The sequence below is a fragment of the Parasteatoda tepidariorum genome, chromosome 3, assembly GCF_043381705.1.
Source record: "Parasteatoda tepidariorum isolate YZ-2023 chromosome 3, CAS_Ptep_4.0, whole genome shotgun sequence".
Lineage (NCBI taxonomy): Eukaryota > Metazoa > Arthropoda > Arachnida > Araneae > Theridiidae > Parasteatoda > Parasteatoda tepidariorum.
Window position 1 is genome coordinate 89,371,547 of NC_092206.1, and position 20,007 is coordinate 89,391,553.

Below are 20,007 nucleotides of genomic sequence, written 5' to 3' on the forward strand. Positions count from 1 at the left end.
TTAAATATACCTCAAATATACCTCAAAATAACCTTAATACCTCAAAAATACGTCAAATCAACCTTAAATTTTCATAAGGGACAGCATTTCGTCTATACAATTGGAGCTGGCTAAAATCCCAACGCAGTCGAATAGACACAGGTCCATTCTCACTCGAGTATCATGTGAGTGACAATTTGATTGGTTAAAAATATTTACATGCGAACAACTTGCTAATAAGGTACTCGTATGTGTGAGAGTTTTCGCAAGCGGAAAAATCGCATCCAATGAGAATGACCCCGATGTCAGCGTTAGCGCACAACCGATTTCCGGAGGTGATTAATGAAATGGACTCACTTGAAGGATGAAGGGAATTGAAAATGCTATTAATGCAACACTACTGCATTCTGATGCAGTGAAAAGTAAAGTATGCATCATTCTTTCTTTTTTTCTTTTCATCTACTCCCCTCCGCAGAGGATCAAAATTGTGATGGCATGTCTTCGGATCATCCTCCGGGATGTTTCCCAGACCGTCGCCAATAGCCCATTGTGCAGCTCTAGTGCGACGTAAATTAACAACAACAACAACTTTTCATCTACGAAATTAATAATTTCTATTGATAAACAACAATTTAAAAATGGCAACAGCAACTGAAAAGCTGTCTTCTCCAGTTTCGGTTCCTTCTTTCAAATAAAAAAGATATTAAAGCTGTAAAGCTCAGATATTACTTTTCAGTCCTTTGTTATTAAAGAGCGAATTTTTTCACTCATGCGGTGAATTTTCAATTTATAAATTTCAGTAAATATGAAGTAAAGCAGAGTTTTATGTTATCGTTTATTCTATGCCAAGGAGCGAGAGCCATAGAAAATGAAACCGTTGCGCTGATTGGGTAATGATTGGGCTTACGTATGAATACAAATGTCTGATTGGTTGAAAATGAACTGAATGAGAGAAAAAGAGTCGAGAATCGAATGAACGATCCTCTGATTGGTTGAAAATGAGTTGAGTCGAATAAACGACTCAATGAACTGTTTGCCTATCTCTTAGCATTAAAAGATTCATAAAGCCAAATGAATCGATTCTTTTGAACTGTTTCCTATCCCTTAACATTGAAATTGGCTCAAAGAGTTGAATTGAACTTCTAAACGATTCATTTGAGTCGTTTCGTATCTCTTAACATTGATATCGGCTCAAAGAGTTGATTTGAACTTCTAATCGGTTCTTTTGAGTCGCTTTCCTATACTTTAACATTGCATTTGATTCATTGAACTGTTTAAACGATTCTTTGAGTTGATTATTCGATTCATTTGAGCGGTTTTATATCTTTTAACATTAAAAGAACTGTTTTGTGAAACGAATCGATTCTTTTCGCTATTATCTTATTTTCTAAAATTAAAAGGTACCTTCAAAGGTATGGTGGTTATGAAAAGTGGCAAGCAACCAAAAATTTTTTAAAAAAAAGAGCAGTTTTTTTTTTTTTTTTTTTTTAAGAAAAGGAGAAAAAAATATATGTNGTACCTTCAAAGGTATGGGGGTTATGAAAAATTTTTTAAAAAAAACCAAAAATTTTTTAAAAAAAAGAGCAGTTTTTTTTTTTTTTTTTTTTTAAGAAAAGGAGAAAAAAAAATATTTGTTTATTTTTTAAATGGTTGAAAAACTGTTTATTGCGGAAAATTTGAGTATTTCGAGTAAATAATTTTTTTTTAATGCTGGGGGGAGGGATATTTTTAAATTTTTTTTTTGTTACTTTTAGACAAACTTATTGAATATCAATTCACATCCTCTCACTTTTTCAAGCTTTAATTTTTTAAGTTTTAAAACGCAATTTTACTATTTATTATTTTGTTTCACGTGATACATTTTGAATTTTTTTCATTATTATAAGTGAATTTACCGTTTTATTTTTTTACGAATATCTTTATTATTAATTATCGGTCTTTATATTGACAAATTTTCAAAAAAAATAATAATAATTTTTAATAAAATTGTTGTTTTTAACGAATATTAAAAAAAATTAAAAATATTAAAATTCTAAAAAATATTGTTAGTATTGCCTAGATTAGCAGTTCCCAAATGGTGCTTGGCGGAACCCTTGGGTTCCGTTTAGAATTACAGGGGTTCCCCTAGTTAGTAATTTTTACAGTCACATTCGACTGGACAACCCAAGTGGAACATTCTGCTTCTGAACCTTAGAGCCCGAGATCTAAATTAACGGTTTCCAATTGGTGTTCCGTGGAAAAGTTACAGCTGTTACACGAGATAGTATTTTATAGCCACCCAAGTAGAACATTCAACTTCTGCCCCCTAGAGTATAAGATCTAAAAGAGTTGTTCCCAAATGGTGTTCCATGGAACCCTAGAGTTCCGCCAAGAATTGTAAGGGTTCCTCTAGTTGGTACTTTTCTTAGCCGCATTCGGCTGACCACTTAACTGGAATATTCTGCTTCTGCACCCTAGAGCCCAAGATCTAAATTAATTGTTCCCAATTGGTGTTCCGTAAAGCCCTATGGTTCCGTGGAAAAGTTACAGCGATTACACGAGATAGTACTTTTATAGCCACTCAAGTAGAACATTCAACTTCGGCACCCTAGAGCACAAGGTCTGAAAGAGTGGTTCCCAAATGGTGTTCCATGGAACCCTATGGTTCCCTTAAGAGGTACAGGGGTTCAGCGAGTTAGTACTTTTTATGACCAGTGATGAGTTTCAAAACCTCAGATTGTATTTAGATACAATCTGAGGATACGATTGTATTTAGATACAATTTACTTAACATATAACCAATAAAATAGAAATGACATTTTTTTAAAGAAAATATAGTATTTCTAATAACAATATAATGCATAATTATGAAATGGACAGGCATTCATAAAATATTGCATTGGTATTTCTCATTACACTTTTCGAATCAAAATAATTATCTTCTTTAATAAAGAAATATGTTTCCCTAATTACCATTTCCAACGTTTTTGGCAGTTTTTCTAAATTTTCATATCGAAGTAGAACATAATTCGGCTTATTTCAACTTATTATTTATTTATATTATTTATTTTCATCTTAAACACTAAAAAAGAATTCCTAATTAGACTAAATATAGCACAAGAGCTGAAAATTTAACTTTCGGATATTACTGATAAAACGATGAAAATTCTTCCATCCTCTAGTTAAATACTTTAAAAATAGTTTTTAATAGTCTATAACGTTCACCATTTCCTTAAAAAACTTTATTTATAAAGTCAGGTGTTCCGCCGAAGGAAGGTTAAGAATTTAGGGCTCCATAGCCGAAAAATATTGAGAGCCCCTGACCTAGATCAACTAAGTCAAATACTAAAACAGTCTAAACTAATTTGTACGACCTCCTTATGTAAAGACTCTTCTATTATAACGACCATTAAAAAAAAGAATCAAAGAATCGATTCATAAAACCGTTCATTTTAGTGAATTGATTCGAAAGAATCGATTCATTTAAATGAATCGATTGGCACATCACTAGCTATTAGACCGATCATCGGTAAATATCCTCAGAGCTATCTTGCCGACTTTTGAAAACAGCGCCACTTTACAGAAACTAATTCATCGGTTATATAGCTTTTTATGCTATTCAACCTATATCTGGAATCGGTGATGGGTTGTCATTGTTTGGTGGATTAAAAACATACAAAATATATTTTAAAAGAAAAAATCTTTAGATTTTTTTTCTTTAAAATGTATAAAATTTTTCATAGAATTTTTTAAAATATCATTTATTAAGATTATACTTAATTTATTCAAATATTAATTGCTTCTTTTGACCTATAATTAGCTTTCATTTAAATTTTAACTAATAAGTTAATTAATAATTTAAATTAATTTTTTTAATGAAGTTCGAATGAGGAGGTGCCAAAATCATTTGATCAGTCTCTTTTCCTACTTGTTTTTCTGGTTGAATTATACATATGATTTATTTATCAATTATTTCAAAGGGTACCAGAATTTTCGAAATTATTATTTTTCTTTTAATTTATAAATTTTGTGAGACACTTTTAGGGGCGGAAATTCTTACGGTTATTTAAATAAATTATATTAAACTTAATTGTCTGGTTAAAAAATATTTTGAATCGGACAAATGGTATGAAAATATGTTTTGAGATGCATCTTTTTACTATACATCTAGCATCTAAACATAATATATTACTAGTTATTTATTTTTGTAGAGAATTGTTAGGATGGCGAGAAAAACATTTTATCTTATAAATTAATAATATCACATTGTTCAGATGTATTTTATGTAATTTATTTTCGGTGGATGAGTTATAAATTAAATGAAGATTAAATGACTTTTTTAAAAAAAATATATCTATCGAGGATTTATTGGAAAAAGTTTAAATTTTTATCTTATTTAACTATCCAACGTTAATTAATTTTGCAAGATCTCAGAGAATGAAGGATTTCAACGAAAATCTCACTCTTGGTTTTATAATACAAAGAGTGGGAGCTCCAAAGACAGATACTTTGAATCAGTGTATTAGGAATCTAAGTCTATATTCAACTTTTTGTCCTCAGAGTAATGTTTTTAAATTTAAAATGACGGGGAATTCATCGGCAGTATTTAAAGTGTGCGCGTAGGCGCGTGCATTTATAACCAAACATTCTTATAATATGCGCGTTAAGACCAGAATGTTGCCCTACAAATTTGTAAAACAGAATGGATTTTTTTTAATTTACTGCAGTCAGCATGTTTTTAGATTGATCAATGTTCGAATCTCGGAGTATAATTAACAATCATCAGCCTTTAACGACTCATTCTCTTTTTTGGAATTTTCCTCTTGGCTGTAGTTGATCTCAATTATAATAAAAGTTGTAATTCTCTTAAAATGTGTCACCTGAACTTTAAAAAAAAATAAATCATAAATCATGTTTTTCCTTATTTAAAAATATACTCAACAAGAGAGTGGATCATTAAACGCTGCCGTATAGGAAAATCGCCGCCCTGCAGAGTTAATACTTAAATGTTAGACATGTCTAACATTTGAAGCACATTTGAAGTTGCAACTTCAGCCCATAGAGAACACAGTGCTGAAGTAAAATATACGCTGATTAAGAAAAATCTTAGCTCCTTTGCCATCAGGCTAACCAAGAAATGTTTTCGTTATTTCGTTCTCCATTTTACACAAATGGTTGTAATTTTAACTTAAAATAATCTTGTCAAAAGACCCGAATTTTGCGAAATGAGAAACAAAAATCATTTCTATTATAGAATCTCTATTAAAAAATTTTATTCCGGAAAGGTAAAGCGGTGAATATCTTCTACGAAATTTTTAAAGAAATTTAAAAAATTTTAAATACAGTAGACGCCGCTTAATGTGATCACGGTTAATGTTATCAACCGTTTAATGTTATCAAAATCGCTTAGTCCCGTCCGCTTATATCAAAAATACATTGAGAAATCATCGTTTATTGTAATCAACTGTTCGTTTATTGTTATCAGTTTATATGTAAATTTTATTTTCCTGAAATCAATAAAAACAAGAAGGAAAACTTTTTTTTTTGTTTAAAGTGTTTCCTGAAACTTACCAAAAGTTCATGGACTTTTGGTAAGTTTCCCCCCCCCTCCTAATAACACGTGTTTGCAAACACGTGTTATTAGGAGGGGGGGGGGTATTTTGCCATTTTCGGTCAAGCATTGTAAAATTCCGTAGCACTGTGCGATTTCAAATTCCCCGAAATCCTAAATAAAAAGAAAAGAAGACCTGCCAGTAACGAGTCAATGTTTATCACGAGCTCCTTTTTAGAAGAACTAAACAAAATGTGACAGATGATATGTCCCAGCCACTATGGGAAGGGTTTTAAGGGGTGACCTTCAAAAGAGATGGTTATTGATAGAGCTCGAAAAGGGCTAACAATAGTTAAAAAGCTCGCAGGAGTAAAATGGGGTTGTGGAAGAGAGACTTTAAATAAAACTTATAATTTATAAATAATTAAGCCATTAATAGGATATTGTTGTGAGGCCTTGATTACATGCAGTAATACATATATTTCTAGACTAGAGATGTTTCAAAATGAAGCCCTGAGACTAGTCACTGGAGCTGTAGAGACTACTCCAATAAATGCAATGCTTGCCCTAACAGACAACAAACCAATAGAAGTAGTTATCCAGGAAAAGGCTTTAATACTATATGAAAGATTGATTAGATTGCCATCAACTGATTTATGGAGAAATTCTGATATCACTAAACCTAGGAGATTAAAATCTCAGGATGGATTTTTGCAGAAAGTTCTTAAACTGAAAACTGACTATTACCTTCAGAATGTTCCCACAGAGGAACTGTTGAAACCAGCATGCCTATTCGGGATCTATTAGAAAGGAATGTAATTTGATGACTGCTATGACAAAATCCTCAGCACTCGATTGCGAACTAAAAGCAGCTGCTCTATAGACAATTTATACCAGGTATCCAAAAAGTAATTGGATTCACGTCTATACAGACGGATCGAAAATGCTTGACAACGTTGGTGTGTATTCAGAACTCTTTGCGTTCTATGCCACCCTTGGTCCATTGCGAACCAATTTTGATGGAGAACTGGAGGCAATTAGAATTGCAACAGAACAAATCAGGGTTAGATCAGTTCAGATTGACAACATATCTATGTTTTAACTAAAGTTATTTTTTCAGACTCTCTATCAGCCATCCAGACTATTGCTGCACATAATGTTGCTGAGTCAAATAGTATTGACTCCTGTAGAAGAAATATTAATCTCCTAGTTTCTGAGGGAAGGGCTGTTGTTCTGCAGTGGATTCCATCTCATGTAGGAATAAATGGTAACGAATGGGCTGATACATTAGCAAAGAAGGGAACAGAGATTTTGCAGGCAGGTAATGCTAAAGTACCATTTTCATCAATTAAAAGAATTATAAAAAATATTGTGAAGAAAAGCTATGATGCTAATTTAGTAGAAGAAATCAAGAATAAGAAATGGAAGTATTCAATTAATAAAATTCCAAACTCGCCTAGATCCACTGCAGTGGCGGCGTTCCGTCTGGAGACTGGACATGACTGCCTTGCTAAACATCTATACAGAATTGGTATATTTGGCAGTCCTATGTGCACTTTGTGCAACCAGAACTTTGAGATGGACAAAGATCATTTGCTCAGTTGTTCCTCATTAAATGAAGATTTATTCAGTCGATATTGGCGAGCTGGGGAGTTCATGCAATTGGTATCCAGCGACTGATTCTCGTTCATGTTTAAGTGGTTCACGTTTTGCAAGTACTTATTGTTCTTGTTATTATATTGTTTTTGTTTTATATGCTCCAATCTCATGCATCTTCGATGCATGGGGGCCACGGGCCAATGATGTAAAGTCAAGTGCTTTTGCAATTAAAAAAAAACTTTCAAAAGAGATCATTGTTTCGGATATGCCACTTGATCTTGGCAGGTCGCTTACCGAGTCGCTATTGGTCAAACAATAAAATTGGGGGGTGGGCGTGGAACTGCCACATCTAAGTGTTTAAAAGACGCATGCAGAAGAAGATCAGCATAAATTTTCACTTTCCCATAGTTCCTACGGTTTGTAACCTGGAACCCTACCATGAGCTCCATGGAATGAAATTCCATCTGGGAATGACGTCACGTTCCAACGGGAATTATTTTTCCCCACCACGAACACCTTGGAAAGAGTTTCTTGGCTGGAATTGGAATCGGTTACATTCCAACCAGTCTCCGGCACCTGGAATCGTCGTTCCAAGGAGGGAATGATGAATTTTTAAGGACTAAATACGATATTTCGTCGATGATTGTCTTAATTTTTTTCTATTTCATGAGAGAAGATAACAAAATTTCTAAAAGATAAACGTGCCCGAGCCATTTTCAAGACGATAATTAAAAGAGAAATGTTTTGTTTCATTAGTATGTGTGAACGAAAATATACTTTCAGAGTTAACTAAGAAATTACGGCAAACTAAAAATAATTATGCTCTCAAATAATTGTTACTATTTCTATGTTATTATTACGGGATGTATTACTTGGCCAATACCCTTTTTTGAAGTTCCAATCATTTCTTTTTTTAATTTTCTTTCGATGAACTTTTAATTCAACAATATTTAACTTCCTTTCGAACGATAGTTCTTTATACTATACACCAATGGCAGCACATTTAAAAGAATTTTTTACAGGCATGATGTATTATAAAGTAAACAATTTATTTATAATAAGAAATACAAAAAAGAATAAAAACGTTTCAAAAAATATTTATGAAATTTGTATTTATTTCTTCTCTTACTCATTTTAAAAATTTTTATTCTCATTCTTCCATTAAAATAAAGCTGCGAAAGTAATTCCCTGAACTATAATTTTTAAGTATTTAATACGTAAAATGATTTTACAAATCACGAAAAAAATTTTACGCAGATCTAGAAATTAATTTCTTGTGAACATATTTATTTAACTATCAGTAAAAACAGTCACTTTTATAATGTAACAAATAAACCAAAGTAATAAGCAAAGTAGTAACTTTTTAGTCATTCATATTGTTACAATTTTAATTGAAAACTAATGAACTTTTCTGAAATTAAATTAATTTCAAAGTGATCAAGGTAAGCGTTAATTGTTTTGTCTGATAAAATTTGAATTCTTTCTGGAAATTAGTTTAGATTTAAAAACTAGTATAATTAGTAATCTATCTACTTGCAGTTCTCAGGCACGAAATTTTGAATCTTAATTCATTAAAATATGATCATTATTTTAAGAGTTGTACTTTTTAAAAAATATTTAAAATAAATAATGAAACGTATTAAGGGATATATCAGAAATATTTATTATGAAAAAAGGATTTTATTTTATGAATTATACATGATAAATATGACAGTTTTTAATTAATAAAACTATATGTATAATAAATTGAAGAATATTTCAAAGTATTCGCAGTTCATGTTTTTTTAGTCTAATGAAAACAAAAAACATTATAAAAATAAAACAATAAGTAGTCAAAAATATTATCTAAATAGCAGAAGCTCGTTTCGTTTTACTCATGCTAATGCTGCCAAACTCAAAAAGAAAATCTAAAGTAAATTGTGTGATTGGTTAAATTTTAGCCACGCCCTGAGAGCGAGTTATCGTGGAATGTCCGATTCCAAGGGAGTGTTCATGGTACGGTATTGAGCATTCATGGAACCAAACTTTCCCAGTTTCACTTTCCAGCCGGGAATCTTCATTCCATTCCCGGTAGTTCATGGTAGGGCCCCTGATTTGTTTTTTATAATGGAAAGGAAACGGAGAGATCTTACTGTGAAAGAAAAGGTTGACATTTTAAATCGTTACGATAAATTGCCGAAAATGAGCCAAAGGAATATTCTTTTGCTAAGGAATACTTTCAATTGAACAGCATATGCTGCTGTTCAATTGAAAGTATTGCAGCCGCTTTTGGGCAAAATTTTAAAAAATCGTGAAGATATCAAAAAAACGTGCACTTTGAACGAAAATCTGAATTTTAAAAGAAATCGAGACGGAAAAGACAAAGAGGTTGAATCTGCATTAAAACTCTGGTTCACAAACGTTCGTGAAAGGGACTCTCGTGTTAATGGTCCAATTTTGCGCCAAAAAGCTGAAGATTTAGCTGCAAAATTGGGTAAAGGGAACTTCGTAGCCATAGAAGGATAATTCCACCGCGGGAAAAAGAGACAGAACATACTCTTCCGAAGGATACACTGTGAACAAAAAGATGCCGACAATGTAGCCGCAGATCAGTGGATTAAAGAATGGCCTAAACTTATTGCCACATATTCACTTGAAGATGTATATAACGCTGATGAAACTGGCCTATATTTTTACACACCTACTACACTTTATTACACACCTACATGTTTCAGAAGGAAAGTACGCAAGGTTGTAAAACCTCCATGGAACGCCCAACTGTGCTATGTTGCGCTAGCATGACCGGCACTAAAGAAAAACTTTTAGTGATTGGAAAAAGTAAGAAGCCCCTCTGTTTCAAAGGTGTGAAAAATCTGCTCGTCGATTATTTTGCCAACAAAACGGCTTGGATGACTACCACCATCTTTAACGAATGGCTGTTGAAATGAGACAAACGACTAAAACGGAACATACTCCTGCTCATAGACAACTGCACTGCGCATGATGTAACTGTTTCATTAAAGAAGATAAATATCGTGTTCCTACCACCAAACACCACTTCTTTAATTCAACCGTGTGACCAGGGAATTATCTGCACTTTGAAGGCATATATTACAGAAAGGAAATGCGTTCAAGGATCTTAGACCAAGACGCTGAAGATCTTAATGCGAACGCTAGGGCAACAAAAAAAAATGTTTTGGATGCCATACATTTGTTAACAATGTCATGGAATAATTGCATAAAATTTGGTAAACCTAGTTCAAACATTTATAAAAGTATGGCCATATTTATAAAAAAACCCCATTAATATATATTGTCTTCATGGGCTATAACTCTGATTTGAATATCTTAAAAATTCACTAAGTCTTTAGAAATATTCTAAATAGTACTTGAATTTTTAAAAGAAAGCTCTAAATGATTTGGGTTTTCAACAAATTTCATTTTGCATCATAAGACGAAATTAAACAACAAATGATTCCTTACAATAGTCGTCCGTACACTGAAATGTGATGGTATAAAGAAAGAAAACATACATTTATGGAGGATGATCCCCCAAAATGCTGCAGTCATTTTAAACAAATCTTATTTAAAATTCCAGAATAAGATTTGTGGAAAACCGATTATCATTCAATGCTTTCTTTGTAAAGGTACAAATACTGATTAGAAAATTGCAAATAACTTTGTAAATGTTCCAGATATTCGAATCAGTCTTTTTCATTAGATTCTGAATACAATTCACTAAAAAAATTATTACTTTTTCTCTGCACATGCGAAGTATGAAAGGAACTACTTTAAATGCTCAGATCTTGGGCAATTTTTTACGAATTTTATTTCAAACCTTTAAATAATAATTTTGTTAATTAAAATCTTTTCTGAAACTTTTGTTAAATATTTTTTAAACTTCAACCAAAAAATTAACAATATTTTGCTATAATTAAGGTAGGTTTACAAAATTTAATTCAACTATTGAAAACAACAACCACAGTAATCAATGCAAGTTACAAGTTTCTGGCTATATTTTTCTGTCATAGGGTGTTCAATAATACTTGTTTTAGTTCATAATTTATTATTGCTCTCTTAAGCCTGTGAATGCTTTGAAACTTATTTATAAATATGAGAAATTGCATGACCTAAACATCTTTAAATTACAAAATAATCATCTCAGTACTTTTTGAGAAATTTAAAAAAAATTTCAAAAGCTGCAAGTGTTTTCTCCATTATTATACAGTAGTGTAACTTATACAAAATAATTTTGAAAGGTGATCGAGCTGGTAGCTTAAGGTGGCTAGTACTGAATACTTTTGATAATTATATTCAGAGCTATAATTTAGGAGCTATTTATTACTATTTTCAAATCAAGTAGATGGAAAAATAATTGTTCAACAAATGGAAAATCAAAAGTAAGTTTTCTAGCACATACGTGGTAAAAAAACGATTAATAATAGCAGTTAGCAACTGTTGTCACAGGTTACTACATACATTGAATGTAAAAGTTCACCACTAGATGCCATAATTAGCTAAACTGGTTTAAAATACAACACTCACTAGAGTACAAAAGTTAGGATTTTAAACTTTTCATAACGCTTTTCTTATGTCACATAATCTACAATAGTAAATCACACCATAATATACGTTACTGTGAACAACCAGAATGCTATTTTATGAAAATATTTTATTACACACACACAAAAAAAAAATTTGTTTATCCAGCCTTATAAATTCAACTTTTCACAATGCTGAGTTATTTGACATAGAGTACAAAACTTACACCATAATGTTATATTAACTGGTGATAAAGTAATGTTATACAGCATACAATGTTACAAATTCCAAATAAGATGTGTCTGTAAACCTGTGTTTTATTTAAAATTCTTAACTTTTCTAAATTGAAGTTTATTTTTAAGACACTACTTATAAATAAACATAAGAAAGGAAAAATGATGAAATCTGCAAAATAAAATTTAAAACTATTTGAAAAGAAAATGCGTAAATAATTTCAGTAGACTGTGTTTAGTCAGATGACACTTCAGTGAAAAACATTTATCTTTAATGCAAGAAAGTTAATTCACAATACGGACATGACTGTGTTCAGTCATTTTACTATATAGTGAAAATCTACTCTTACATACCAGGGTTCGTGATTTTTTTGATTTTTTTAAAAAAAATCAAAAGAGCCACGCCCTGNCAAGAATATAGCTTCTAAACAGAGTGAGCATGTAAACATTTAGATCATTGAAAACTCATTTAAAATATACTTCTAAAACACGGTATATCACTTTTTTGAAAAAGATTATGTTTAGTATAAGGACATTTTTGAGATAAAAAACTCATATTACATTATGCTACAACAAGAAGGTTTCCTCACCAATGTGAATACAACCAGAAACAGAAGTCAGCCTTTTAAGAAGAACTCTTTTTACATATGCTACAAAAGTGAAGTTTTTACAGGTATGAATACAACTGTGATTACCAGGATAGTCCTTATGCAACATACTATTTTTACAGATACAAGAATATAGCTTCTAAACAGAGTGAGCATGTAAACATTTAGATCATTGAAAACTCATTTAAAATATACTTCTAAAACACGGTATATCACTTTTTTGAAAAAGATTATGTTTAGTATAAGGACATTTTTGAGATAAAAAACTCATATTACATTATGCTACAACAAGAAGGTTTCCTCACCAATGTGAATACAACCAGAAACAGAAGTCAGCCTTTTAAGAAGAACTCTTTTTACATATGCTACAAAAGTGAAGTTTTTACAGGTATGAATACAACTGTGATTACCAGGATAGTCCTTATGCAACATACTATTTTTACAGATACAAGAATATAGCTTCTAAACAGAGTGAGCATGTAAACATTTAGATCATTGAAAACTCATTTAAAATATACTTCTAAAACACGGTATATCACTTTTTTGAAAAAGATTATGTTTAGTATAAGGACATTTTTGAGATAAAAAACTCATATTACATTATGCTACAACAAGAAGGTTTCCTCACCAATGTGAATACAACCAGAAACAGAAGTCAGCCTTTTAAGAAGAACTCTTTTTACATATGCTACAAAAGTGAAGTTTTTACAGGTATGAATACAACTGTGATTACCAGGATAGTCCTTATGCAACATACTATTTTTACAGATACAAGAATATAGCTTCTAAACAGAGTGAGCATGTAAACATTTAGATCATTGAAAACTCATTTAAAATATACTTCTAAAACACGGTATATCACTTTTTTGAAAAAGATTATGTTTAGTATAAGGACATTTTTGAGATAAAAAACTCATATTACATTATGCTACAACAAGAAGGTTTCCTCACCAATGTGAATACAACCAGAAACAGAAGTCAGCCTTTTAAGAAGAACTCTTTTTACATATGCTACAAAAGTGAAGTTTTTACAGGTATGAATACAACTGTGATTACCAGGATAGTCCTTATGCAACATACTATTTTTACAGATACAAGAATATAGCTTCTAAACAGAGTGAGCATGTAAACATTTAGATCATTGAAAACTCATTTAAAATATACTTCTAAAACACGGTATATCACTTTTTTGAAAAAGATTATGTTTAGTATAAGGACATTTTTGAGATAAAAAACTCATATTACATTATGCTACAACAAGAAGGTTTCCTCACCAATGTGAATACAACCAGAAACAGAAGTCAGCCTTTTAAGAAGAACTCTTTTTACATATGCTACAAAAGTGAAGTTTTTACAGGTATGAATACAACTGTGATTACCAGGATAGTCCTTATGCAACATACTATTTTTACAGATACAAGAATATAGCTTCTAAACAGAGTGAGCATGTAAACATTTAGATCATTGAAAACTCATTTAAAATATACTTCTAAAACACGGTATATCACTTTTTTGAAAAAGATTATGTTTAGTATAAGGACATTTTTGAGATAAAAAACTCATATTACATTATGCTACAACAAGAAGGTTTCCTCACCAATGTGAATACAACCAGAAACAGAAGTCAGCCTTTTAAGAAGAACTCTTTTTACATATGCTACAAAAGTGAAGTTTTTACAGGTATGAATACAACTGTGATTACCAGGATAGTCCTTATGCAACATACTATTTTTACAGATACAAGAATATAGCTTCTAAACAGAGTGAGCATGTAAACATTTAGATCATTGAAAACTCATTTAAAATATACTTCTAAAACATGGTATATCACTTTTTTGAAAAAGATTATGTTTAGTATAAGGACATTTTTGAGATAAAAAACTCATATTACATTATGCTACAACAAGAAGGTTTCCTCACCAATGTGAATACAAACAAAAAGAGCCAAGTCAGTCTTTTGAGAAGAATTCTTTTTACACATGCTTTTTTACAGGTATAAATATAACTGTGATTACCTGGATAGTCCATAAGTAAAAAATTAGTTTTACAAATACAAGAAAATGTGATACATACTTCTAAACAGCGTGAACAAGAATGTGTTTAGACAGTGAACGATTTTGTGAGAATTTCTTATTACATATACCACAAGAATAAGGTCTTTCACCAGTATGAACACGACTGTGTTTCCTCAGATAATTTCTTACTGAAAATTTTTTGTTACATATACTACAAGAAAAAGGTTTCTCACCAGTATGAAGACGACTATGTAGAGTCAAATTACTTCTAAATGAAAATCTTTTATTACATATACCACAAGAATAAGGTTTCCCATTATGAGCATGTGTGTGTTTACTCAGTGCACCTCTTTCTGAAAAACTCTTATTACATATACTACAAGAATAAGGCTTCTCACCAGTATGAACAAGACTGTGTACTGTCAGATTACCTTTTTGTGAGAAACTCTTATTACATATATCACAAGAGTAAGGCTTCTCACCAGTATGAACACGACTGTGTACAGTCAGTGCATATCTTTTTGAGAAACTCTTATTACATATACCACAAGAATAAGGTTTCTCCCCATTATGAGCACGTGTGTGTATAGCCAGTGTACAACTATATGAAAACCTCTTATTACATACACTACAAGAATAAGGTTTCTCACCAGTATGAACACGTCTGTGTACAGTCAGTGCACCATTTTCTGAAAAATTCTTATTACATATACTACATGAAAAAGGTTTCTCACCTCTATGAACACGACTGTGTTTAGTCAGTGTACTTTTTCGTAAGAAACTCATATCACATATTCTACAAGAAAAAGGTCTCTCACCAGTATGAACTTTAGAGTGTTTCGTCAGATAGTTTCTTAGTGGAAAACTTTTATTACATATACTACAAGAAAAAGGTTTCTCACCTGTATGGACATGACTGTGTGCAGTCAGTAATTTTTTTCTTGAGAATCTTTTATTACATATACTACAAGAATAAGGCCTCTCACCACTATGAACACGACTGTGTTCAGTCAAACACCTCCTAAATCGAAAACTTTTATTACATATACTACAAGAATAAGGCCTCTCACCAGTATGAACATGCCTGTGTGCAGTCAAATAATCTTTAAATGCAAAACTTTTATTACATACACTACAAGAATAAGATTTTCTTATAGGATGAATAACTCTATGTTCAATAAGTTTATTTTTCTGAGAAAATTTTTTTTCTCCCATACTCCATGAACAAGGTTTCTCAACTGGGAGCAGAAAAATGTGAATAGTTGGGTGAAGAATTCTGATTACATTTACTGCAAGTAATAAGTTTCTACCTAATATAAGGAATATTATGCTTTAAAAAATTATTTAACATACACTATCAGAGTACTGAGTATTTACTTATTAACTACACATGGAGCATGGACCACTTATTAGCACATAAACTACAAACATTAAATTTCTAAGTAAGCAAATATTTTTGTTCTAGAACATCACTACCACTATGACACACAGTGCATAGATACTATTTGCTGGTATTGTCACAACTTAGAATGTTACTGTCGACACAGAATGATAATGCCTTTAATAATAATATTTCTTTCTGCCAGGAAGCATTTAACACACACTGCATGAATAGTTTATTAATAATATAAATCGTGCTGGAAATACAAATATTTTAAAATTCTTTTTAACACGAATTCTGTTTACTGTTAGCAAGAAGAAAATATTTTTTTCAATTATTTTCAGTATAAAGATAACACATGAAAATACACTTTTTAAAACGCTTTTTCCATTTCTATAAATGCAATCCACTTTATATTGGTAGATTTTTGATACGCAAGTTTATATATTTCAGTATATGTAAGAGAGTTTTATTGCATCTCATACCCCAGTACGAATATATCTTCGAAATTAAAATAGTACATTAAGTAATGCACAACGAAAAAACAATTTTATAAAGCTTTTCTTTACATAAATAAGGTTAACAAAAGTCGTCTTCGGTTTAAGTAAGATAGTCTGTTTTAATTTAGTTTATCTCTGAAGAATTTTTACAAAGAAGTGCACATTACTGGTAAAAGTTGTTTACGTCTATGGGGATGATGATTACTGTCGGGCATTTTTGGAGCTGCTTGGTTGCGTTTACAGCTCGCTAATTGAAGCTCATATGGATGGTGTTTTCTACACTAGGGAGCGCTGAAAGCTGTATACCGCCTTACAGTTCCCGGTGTATTTCAAAGTCATTTGGCTCACAACGTGTCAATAATATATGCAAACTTTCAAATTTAAACCTGAATTATAATGTATAAATTAATCTTGCTCCTCGAACAATATACTAACACTAACATGAGATGGTGCACAGCTTGCAACACGAACAAACAGTAATAAACAAATGGAAGGAGGCCAAATCAAGACTGCAAAAGAAAGCGAGTTATTCAAAATCTAGCAACCATGTCACCGTTTTTAACAATATATCTCTAAATAATTAAAATAAATTTTCACTTCAAACTCCCCAAAATTACATAATAACATTAATATCTTATGAAATACGGCAGATTTGAGCTCAGAAATTATTTAATTTTTTTCTTTTATTGAAAACAAAATTATTCGTTTGAAAATATTGTCTCGCAGAATAACATGTAGTAAGCAGCTGCAAACTTTCTAACCGGAACTAGAGCAGGCATACAGCTCGAGATTGTTATTGTTTACATTTCTACTGAAACCACCATCCATGAGATGAATATCTTTAAGGAATTCTATTAATGATTGTAGTCTGTTGTTGTCAGAAGTGTCCATCAGTGATGAAAAGGACGGGGCTCCGAAGATAAGTTGTTTTCGGAGTACGGAGCGTTGTTGACTCAAAAGTGGGCATATGGGTATTATGAGGTCAATATCTGCGGGAGAACCGCATCTACATTTATTGTCTGGTGCTAGGCCAAAGAGGAATAGTTTAGCTTTTGTTGGATATGTTCTGCTTCGAATTCGAGAAAAGATTACGCCTTGGTGTCTGCAGGAGAGGAAAAGTCTGTGTTCTTTAGTTTGTGGTGATATTAGTTTAAACCATGTCAACCTTCATCTATCAAAAGGTGCCTCGAGATAGAATCATGCTAACATGTCTTATATACTAGTGATTCGGTATTTAATATTTGTAGTGGTAGTTACGCCACATTACTCCCCTTCCAGAATTTTATCTGTGATAGAATTTGATGAACAATTACCACTTGTTGATTCATGCTATTAATATATTTAGTTAATTTTTGCTCATTATATTTTTTTCATTTTTTTATAGCATTTCGCTCATAATTTCTTTTTCTTTTTTTACATTTTCCCATCATTATTTTGTTTATAGCATTTCGTTTATTTTTTTTCCCTATATTGTTTATTACCGGGAGACTTTATTTACTTCACTGAATCTCCTTTTTTTTTCTTTGATTAATTAATATTAAGCAAATCAACTGTTTAATGTGGACCATCCATCATGTTAGCGAGTAATACTAAATACCAATTTCCTAGTATGTAAGACATGTTAACTTGATTCTATCAAGAGGTACCTTTTGATAGATAAAGGTTGACATATTCGATAATTATAATCCCACAATTTAATATTTGTAGTGGTAGTTTCGCCTCAAGTTATATTGGTCATATGCGGAAAATCTGCGTAGTATTTACTGTTTTCAAAGACTGCTTGTCTAGTTTGTAAGAACAGTTGTTTAATCTCGTGGTATGCGTCTTCTGGTGTAAATTTGTTGTAGATTTCAGGTTTGATTATAGCCGCTTTCGCTACCTGGTGTGCAATTTCGTTACCGAGAATTCCGGAATGACCAGGAACCCACACCAGTTCCACTGATTGGCTGGATACTGAGTGCGTTTCCAAAGAATGTGATAGATGATTGCTTGTGATGAAGCAGAGGTAGAGCCGAGGGCTGTGAGAATTGATAGTGAGTCGGTTAAAATTACTACATGTTGGGTATTTGAGTGACATCTTTGAATCGCCAGTAAGATGGCGATACCCTCCGCTGTAAGTATTAAGCAAATGGAAGGGACAGATCCAGACAACGATGAACCGGAGCGAGAATTGTAAATTGCTACTCCAGTCTTGTCTGACATCCGGGAAGCATCTGTATAGAGTAAAGTGTGGTAAGGTCAGCGATTGCGGACAACATCCCTGAATACGATCGGAAGTAAGTTTTTTGGTATCTTTTTATCTTAAAATGGGAGGTTGCATAGATGTATACGAACTTTTGACGGCAGCTGAGGAGCACATTGGGGTATATGAATCATGTGTTTGATGTTGATTCCGTGTTGGTTTAGCCAGTCCTCTGCTTGTAGAGGAAGAGCTGATTTTCTATAAGTACTCGGGATAAAGAGGTTACGGTACGTTATTACACTTAATGATTGGTAGTTGACTTGTCGTACATAAAAGCGCACCGAGAGCATATTGTGGCGTTCTTGGGGACTCAGACAACCTGTCTCCTGATAAAGCAGTGGTAATGGGGTTCACTTCGGAAAGCCTGTAGCAATGCGTAGTGCTGCATGATAAGCAGTGTCTAAGATCTTGCTCTCGCTGTTGCTAGCAAGGGAGTGAAGGTGGCAACCAAAGTCGAGAGTAGGTGCTACTATATATGACTGGACGATGCGAAGCAAGTGGCAAGAACGTAAGCCCCAAGAGTTTCTTGCAATACATTTCAGTATATTGAGCTTTTTCAGCTTGGATGTTCGTTTTTGTTGGAAATGGTGGCGATAGCTGAGATTTGAGGAGAAATAAATACCTAAAATGCGGAAGTGGGATGACCATATGATTGTTTCTCCTTGAAAGAGGAGATCGGGGAGGGGTTCAATCTGACGGTGGAAGAAGCCGATTGCTCGACATTTGCTACTATCTGCCCTTAGATGCCATTCCGTTAGCCAATTCTGCACTCGTAGTAGAGTTAATTGTAGTTTTCGAAGTACAGACTGTAGGCAGTGGGAGTAAATAAGGAGAAAAATGTCGTCTGCATACACAAAACATATGACTCCACCTGGGAGAATGTCAAAAATGTCGTTAATATAGATGATGAAAAGGTGAGGTGACAGCACTGATAACTGGGGCACGCCCTTGCTTGCACTAAATGTACTTGAGTACGTGTTCCTCCAACGCACTCTGAATTATCTCTCAGAAACAAAATCACAGATCCACTTATGAGCGGATCCCGAAATGTTGTGTTGTAGAAGTTTGTATGCTAAACCATCTGACCAAACGTGGTCGTAAGCTTGAGCGATATCCAAAGAGATGCCTATCGTAAAAAGGTGATTTGCCTTGGCAAATCGAATGCGGTGGTCTAGCGTGGAGAGAAAGCTGTCGCATCCACGTCGGGGAAGAAATACGTGGAGGGTTCATATTGTAGAAGATTTTGTTCCATGGCTATCGTCAAAGAACCTTTTTAATCGAACATTTTTCTTATTCGTACTGTTGTTCGTTCTGTATGCATGACATGTAAATCGATAAAAAGAATTTCCTTTTAAAATATTTAAAAGAATCTTGGAAGCTTTCTTAGTCTTGACTCTTT

The 20,007-nt window shown here is 32.5% G+C and overlaps 1 protein-coding gene across 1 annotated transcript; it reads right to left on the reverse strand.

Annotated features, from left to right (window-relative positions):
• Window positions 1–12,278: 12,278 nt before the first annotated feature.
• LOC107440306 (zinc finger protein 271-like) lies at window positions 12,279–16,671 on the reverse strand. The gene has a single exon (XM_016053199.3). It carries the CDS (start codon window positions 15,698–15,700, stop codon window positions 14,546–14,548), a length of 1,155 nt encoding a protein of 384 aa, XP_015908685.2. The 5' UTR covers window positions 15,701–16,671; the 3' UTR covers window positions 12,279–14,545.
• Window positions 16,672–20,007: the final 3,336 nt, after the last annotated feature.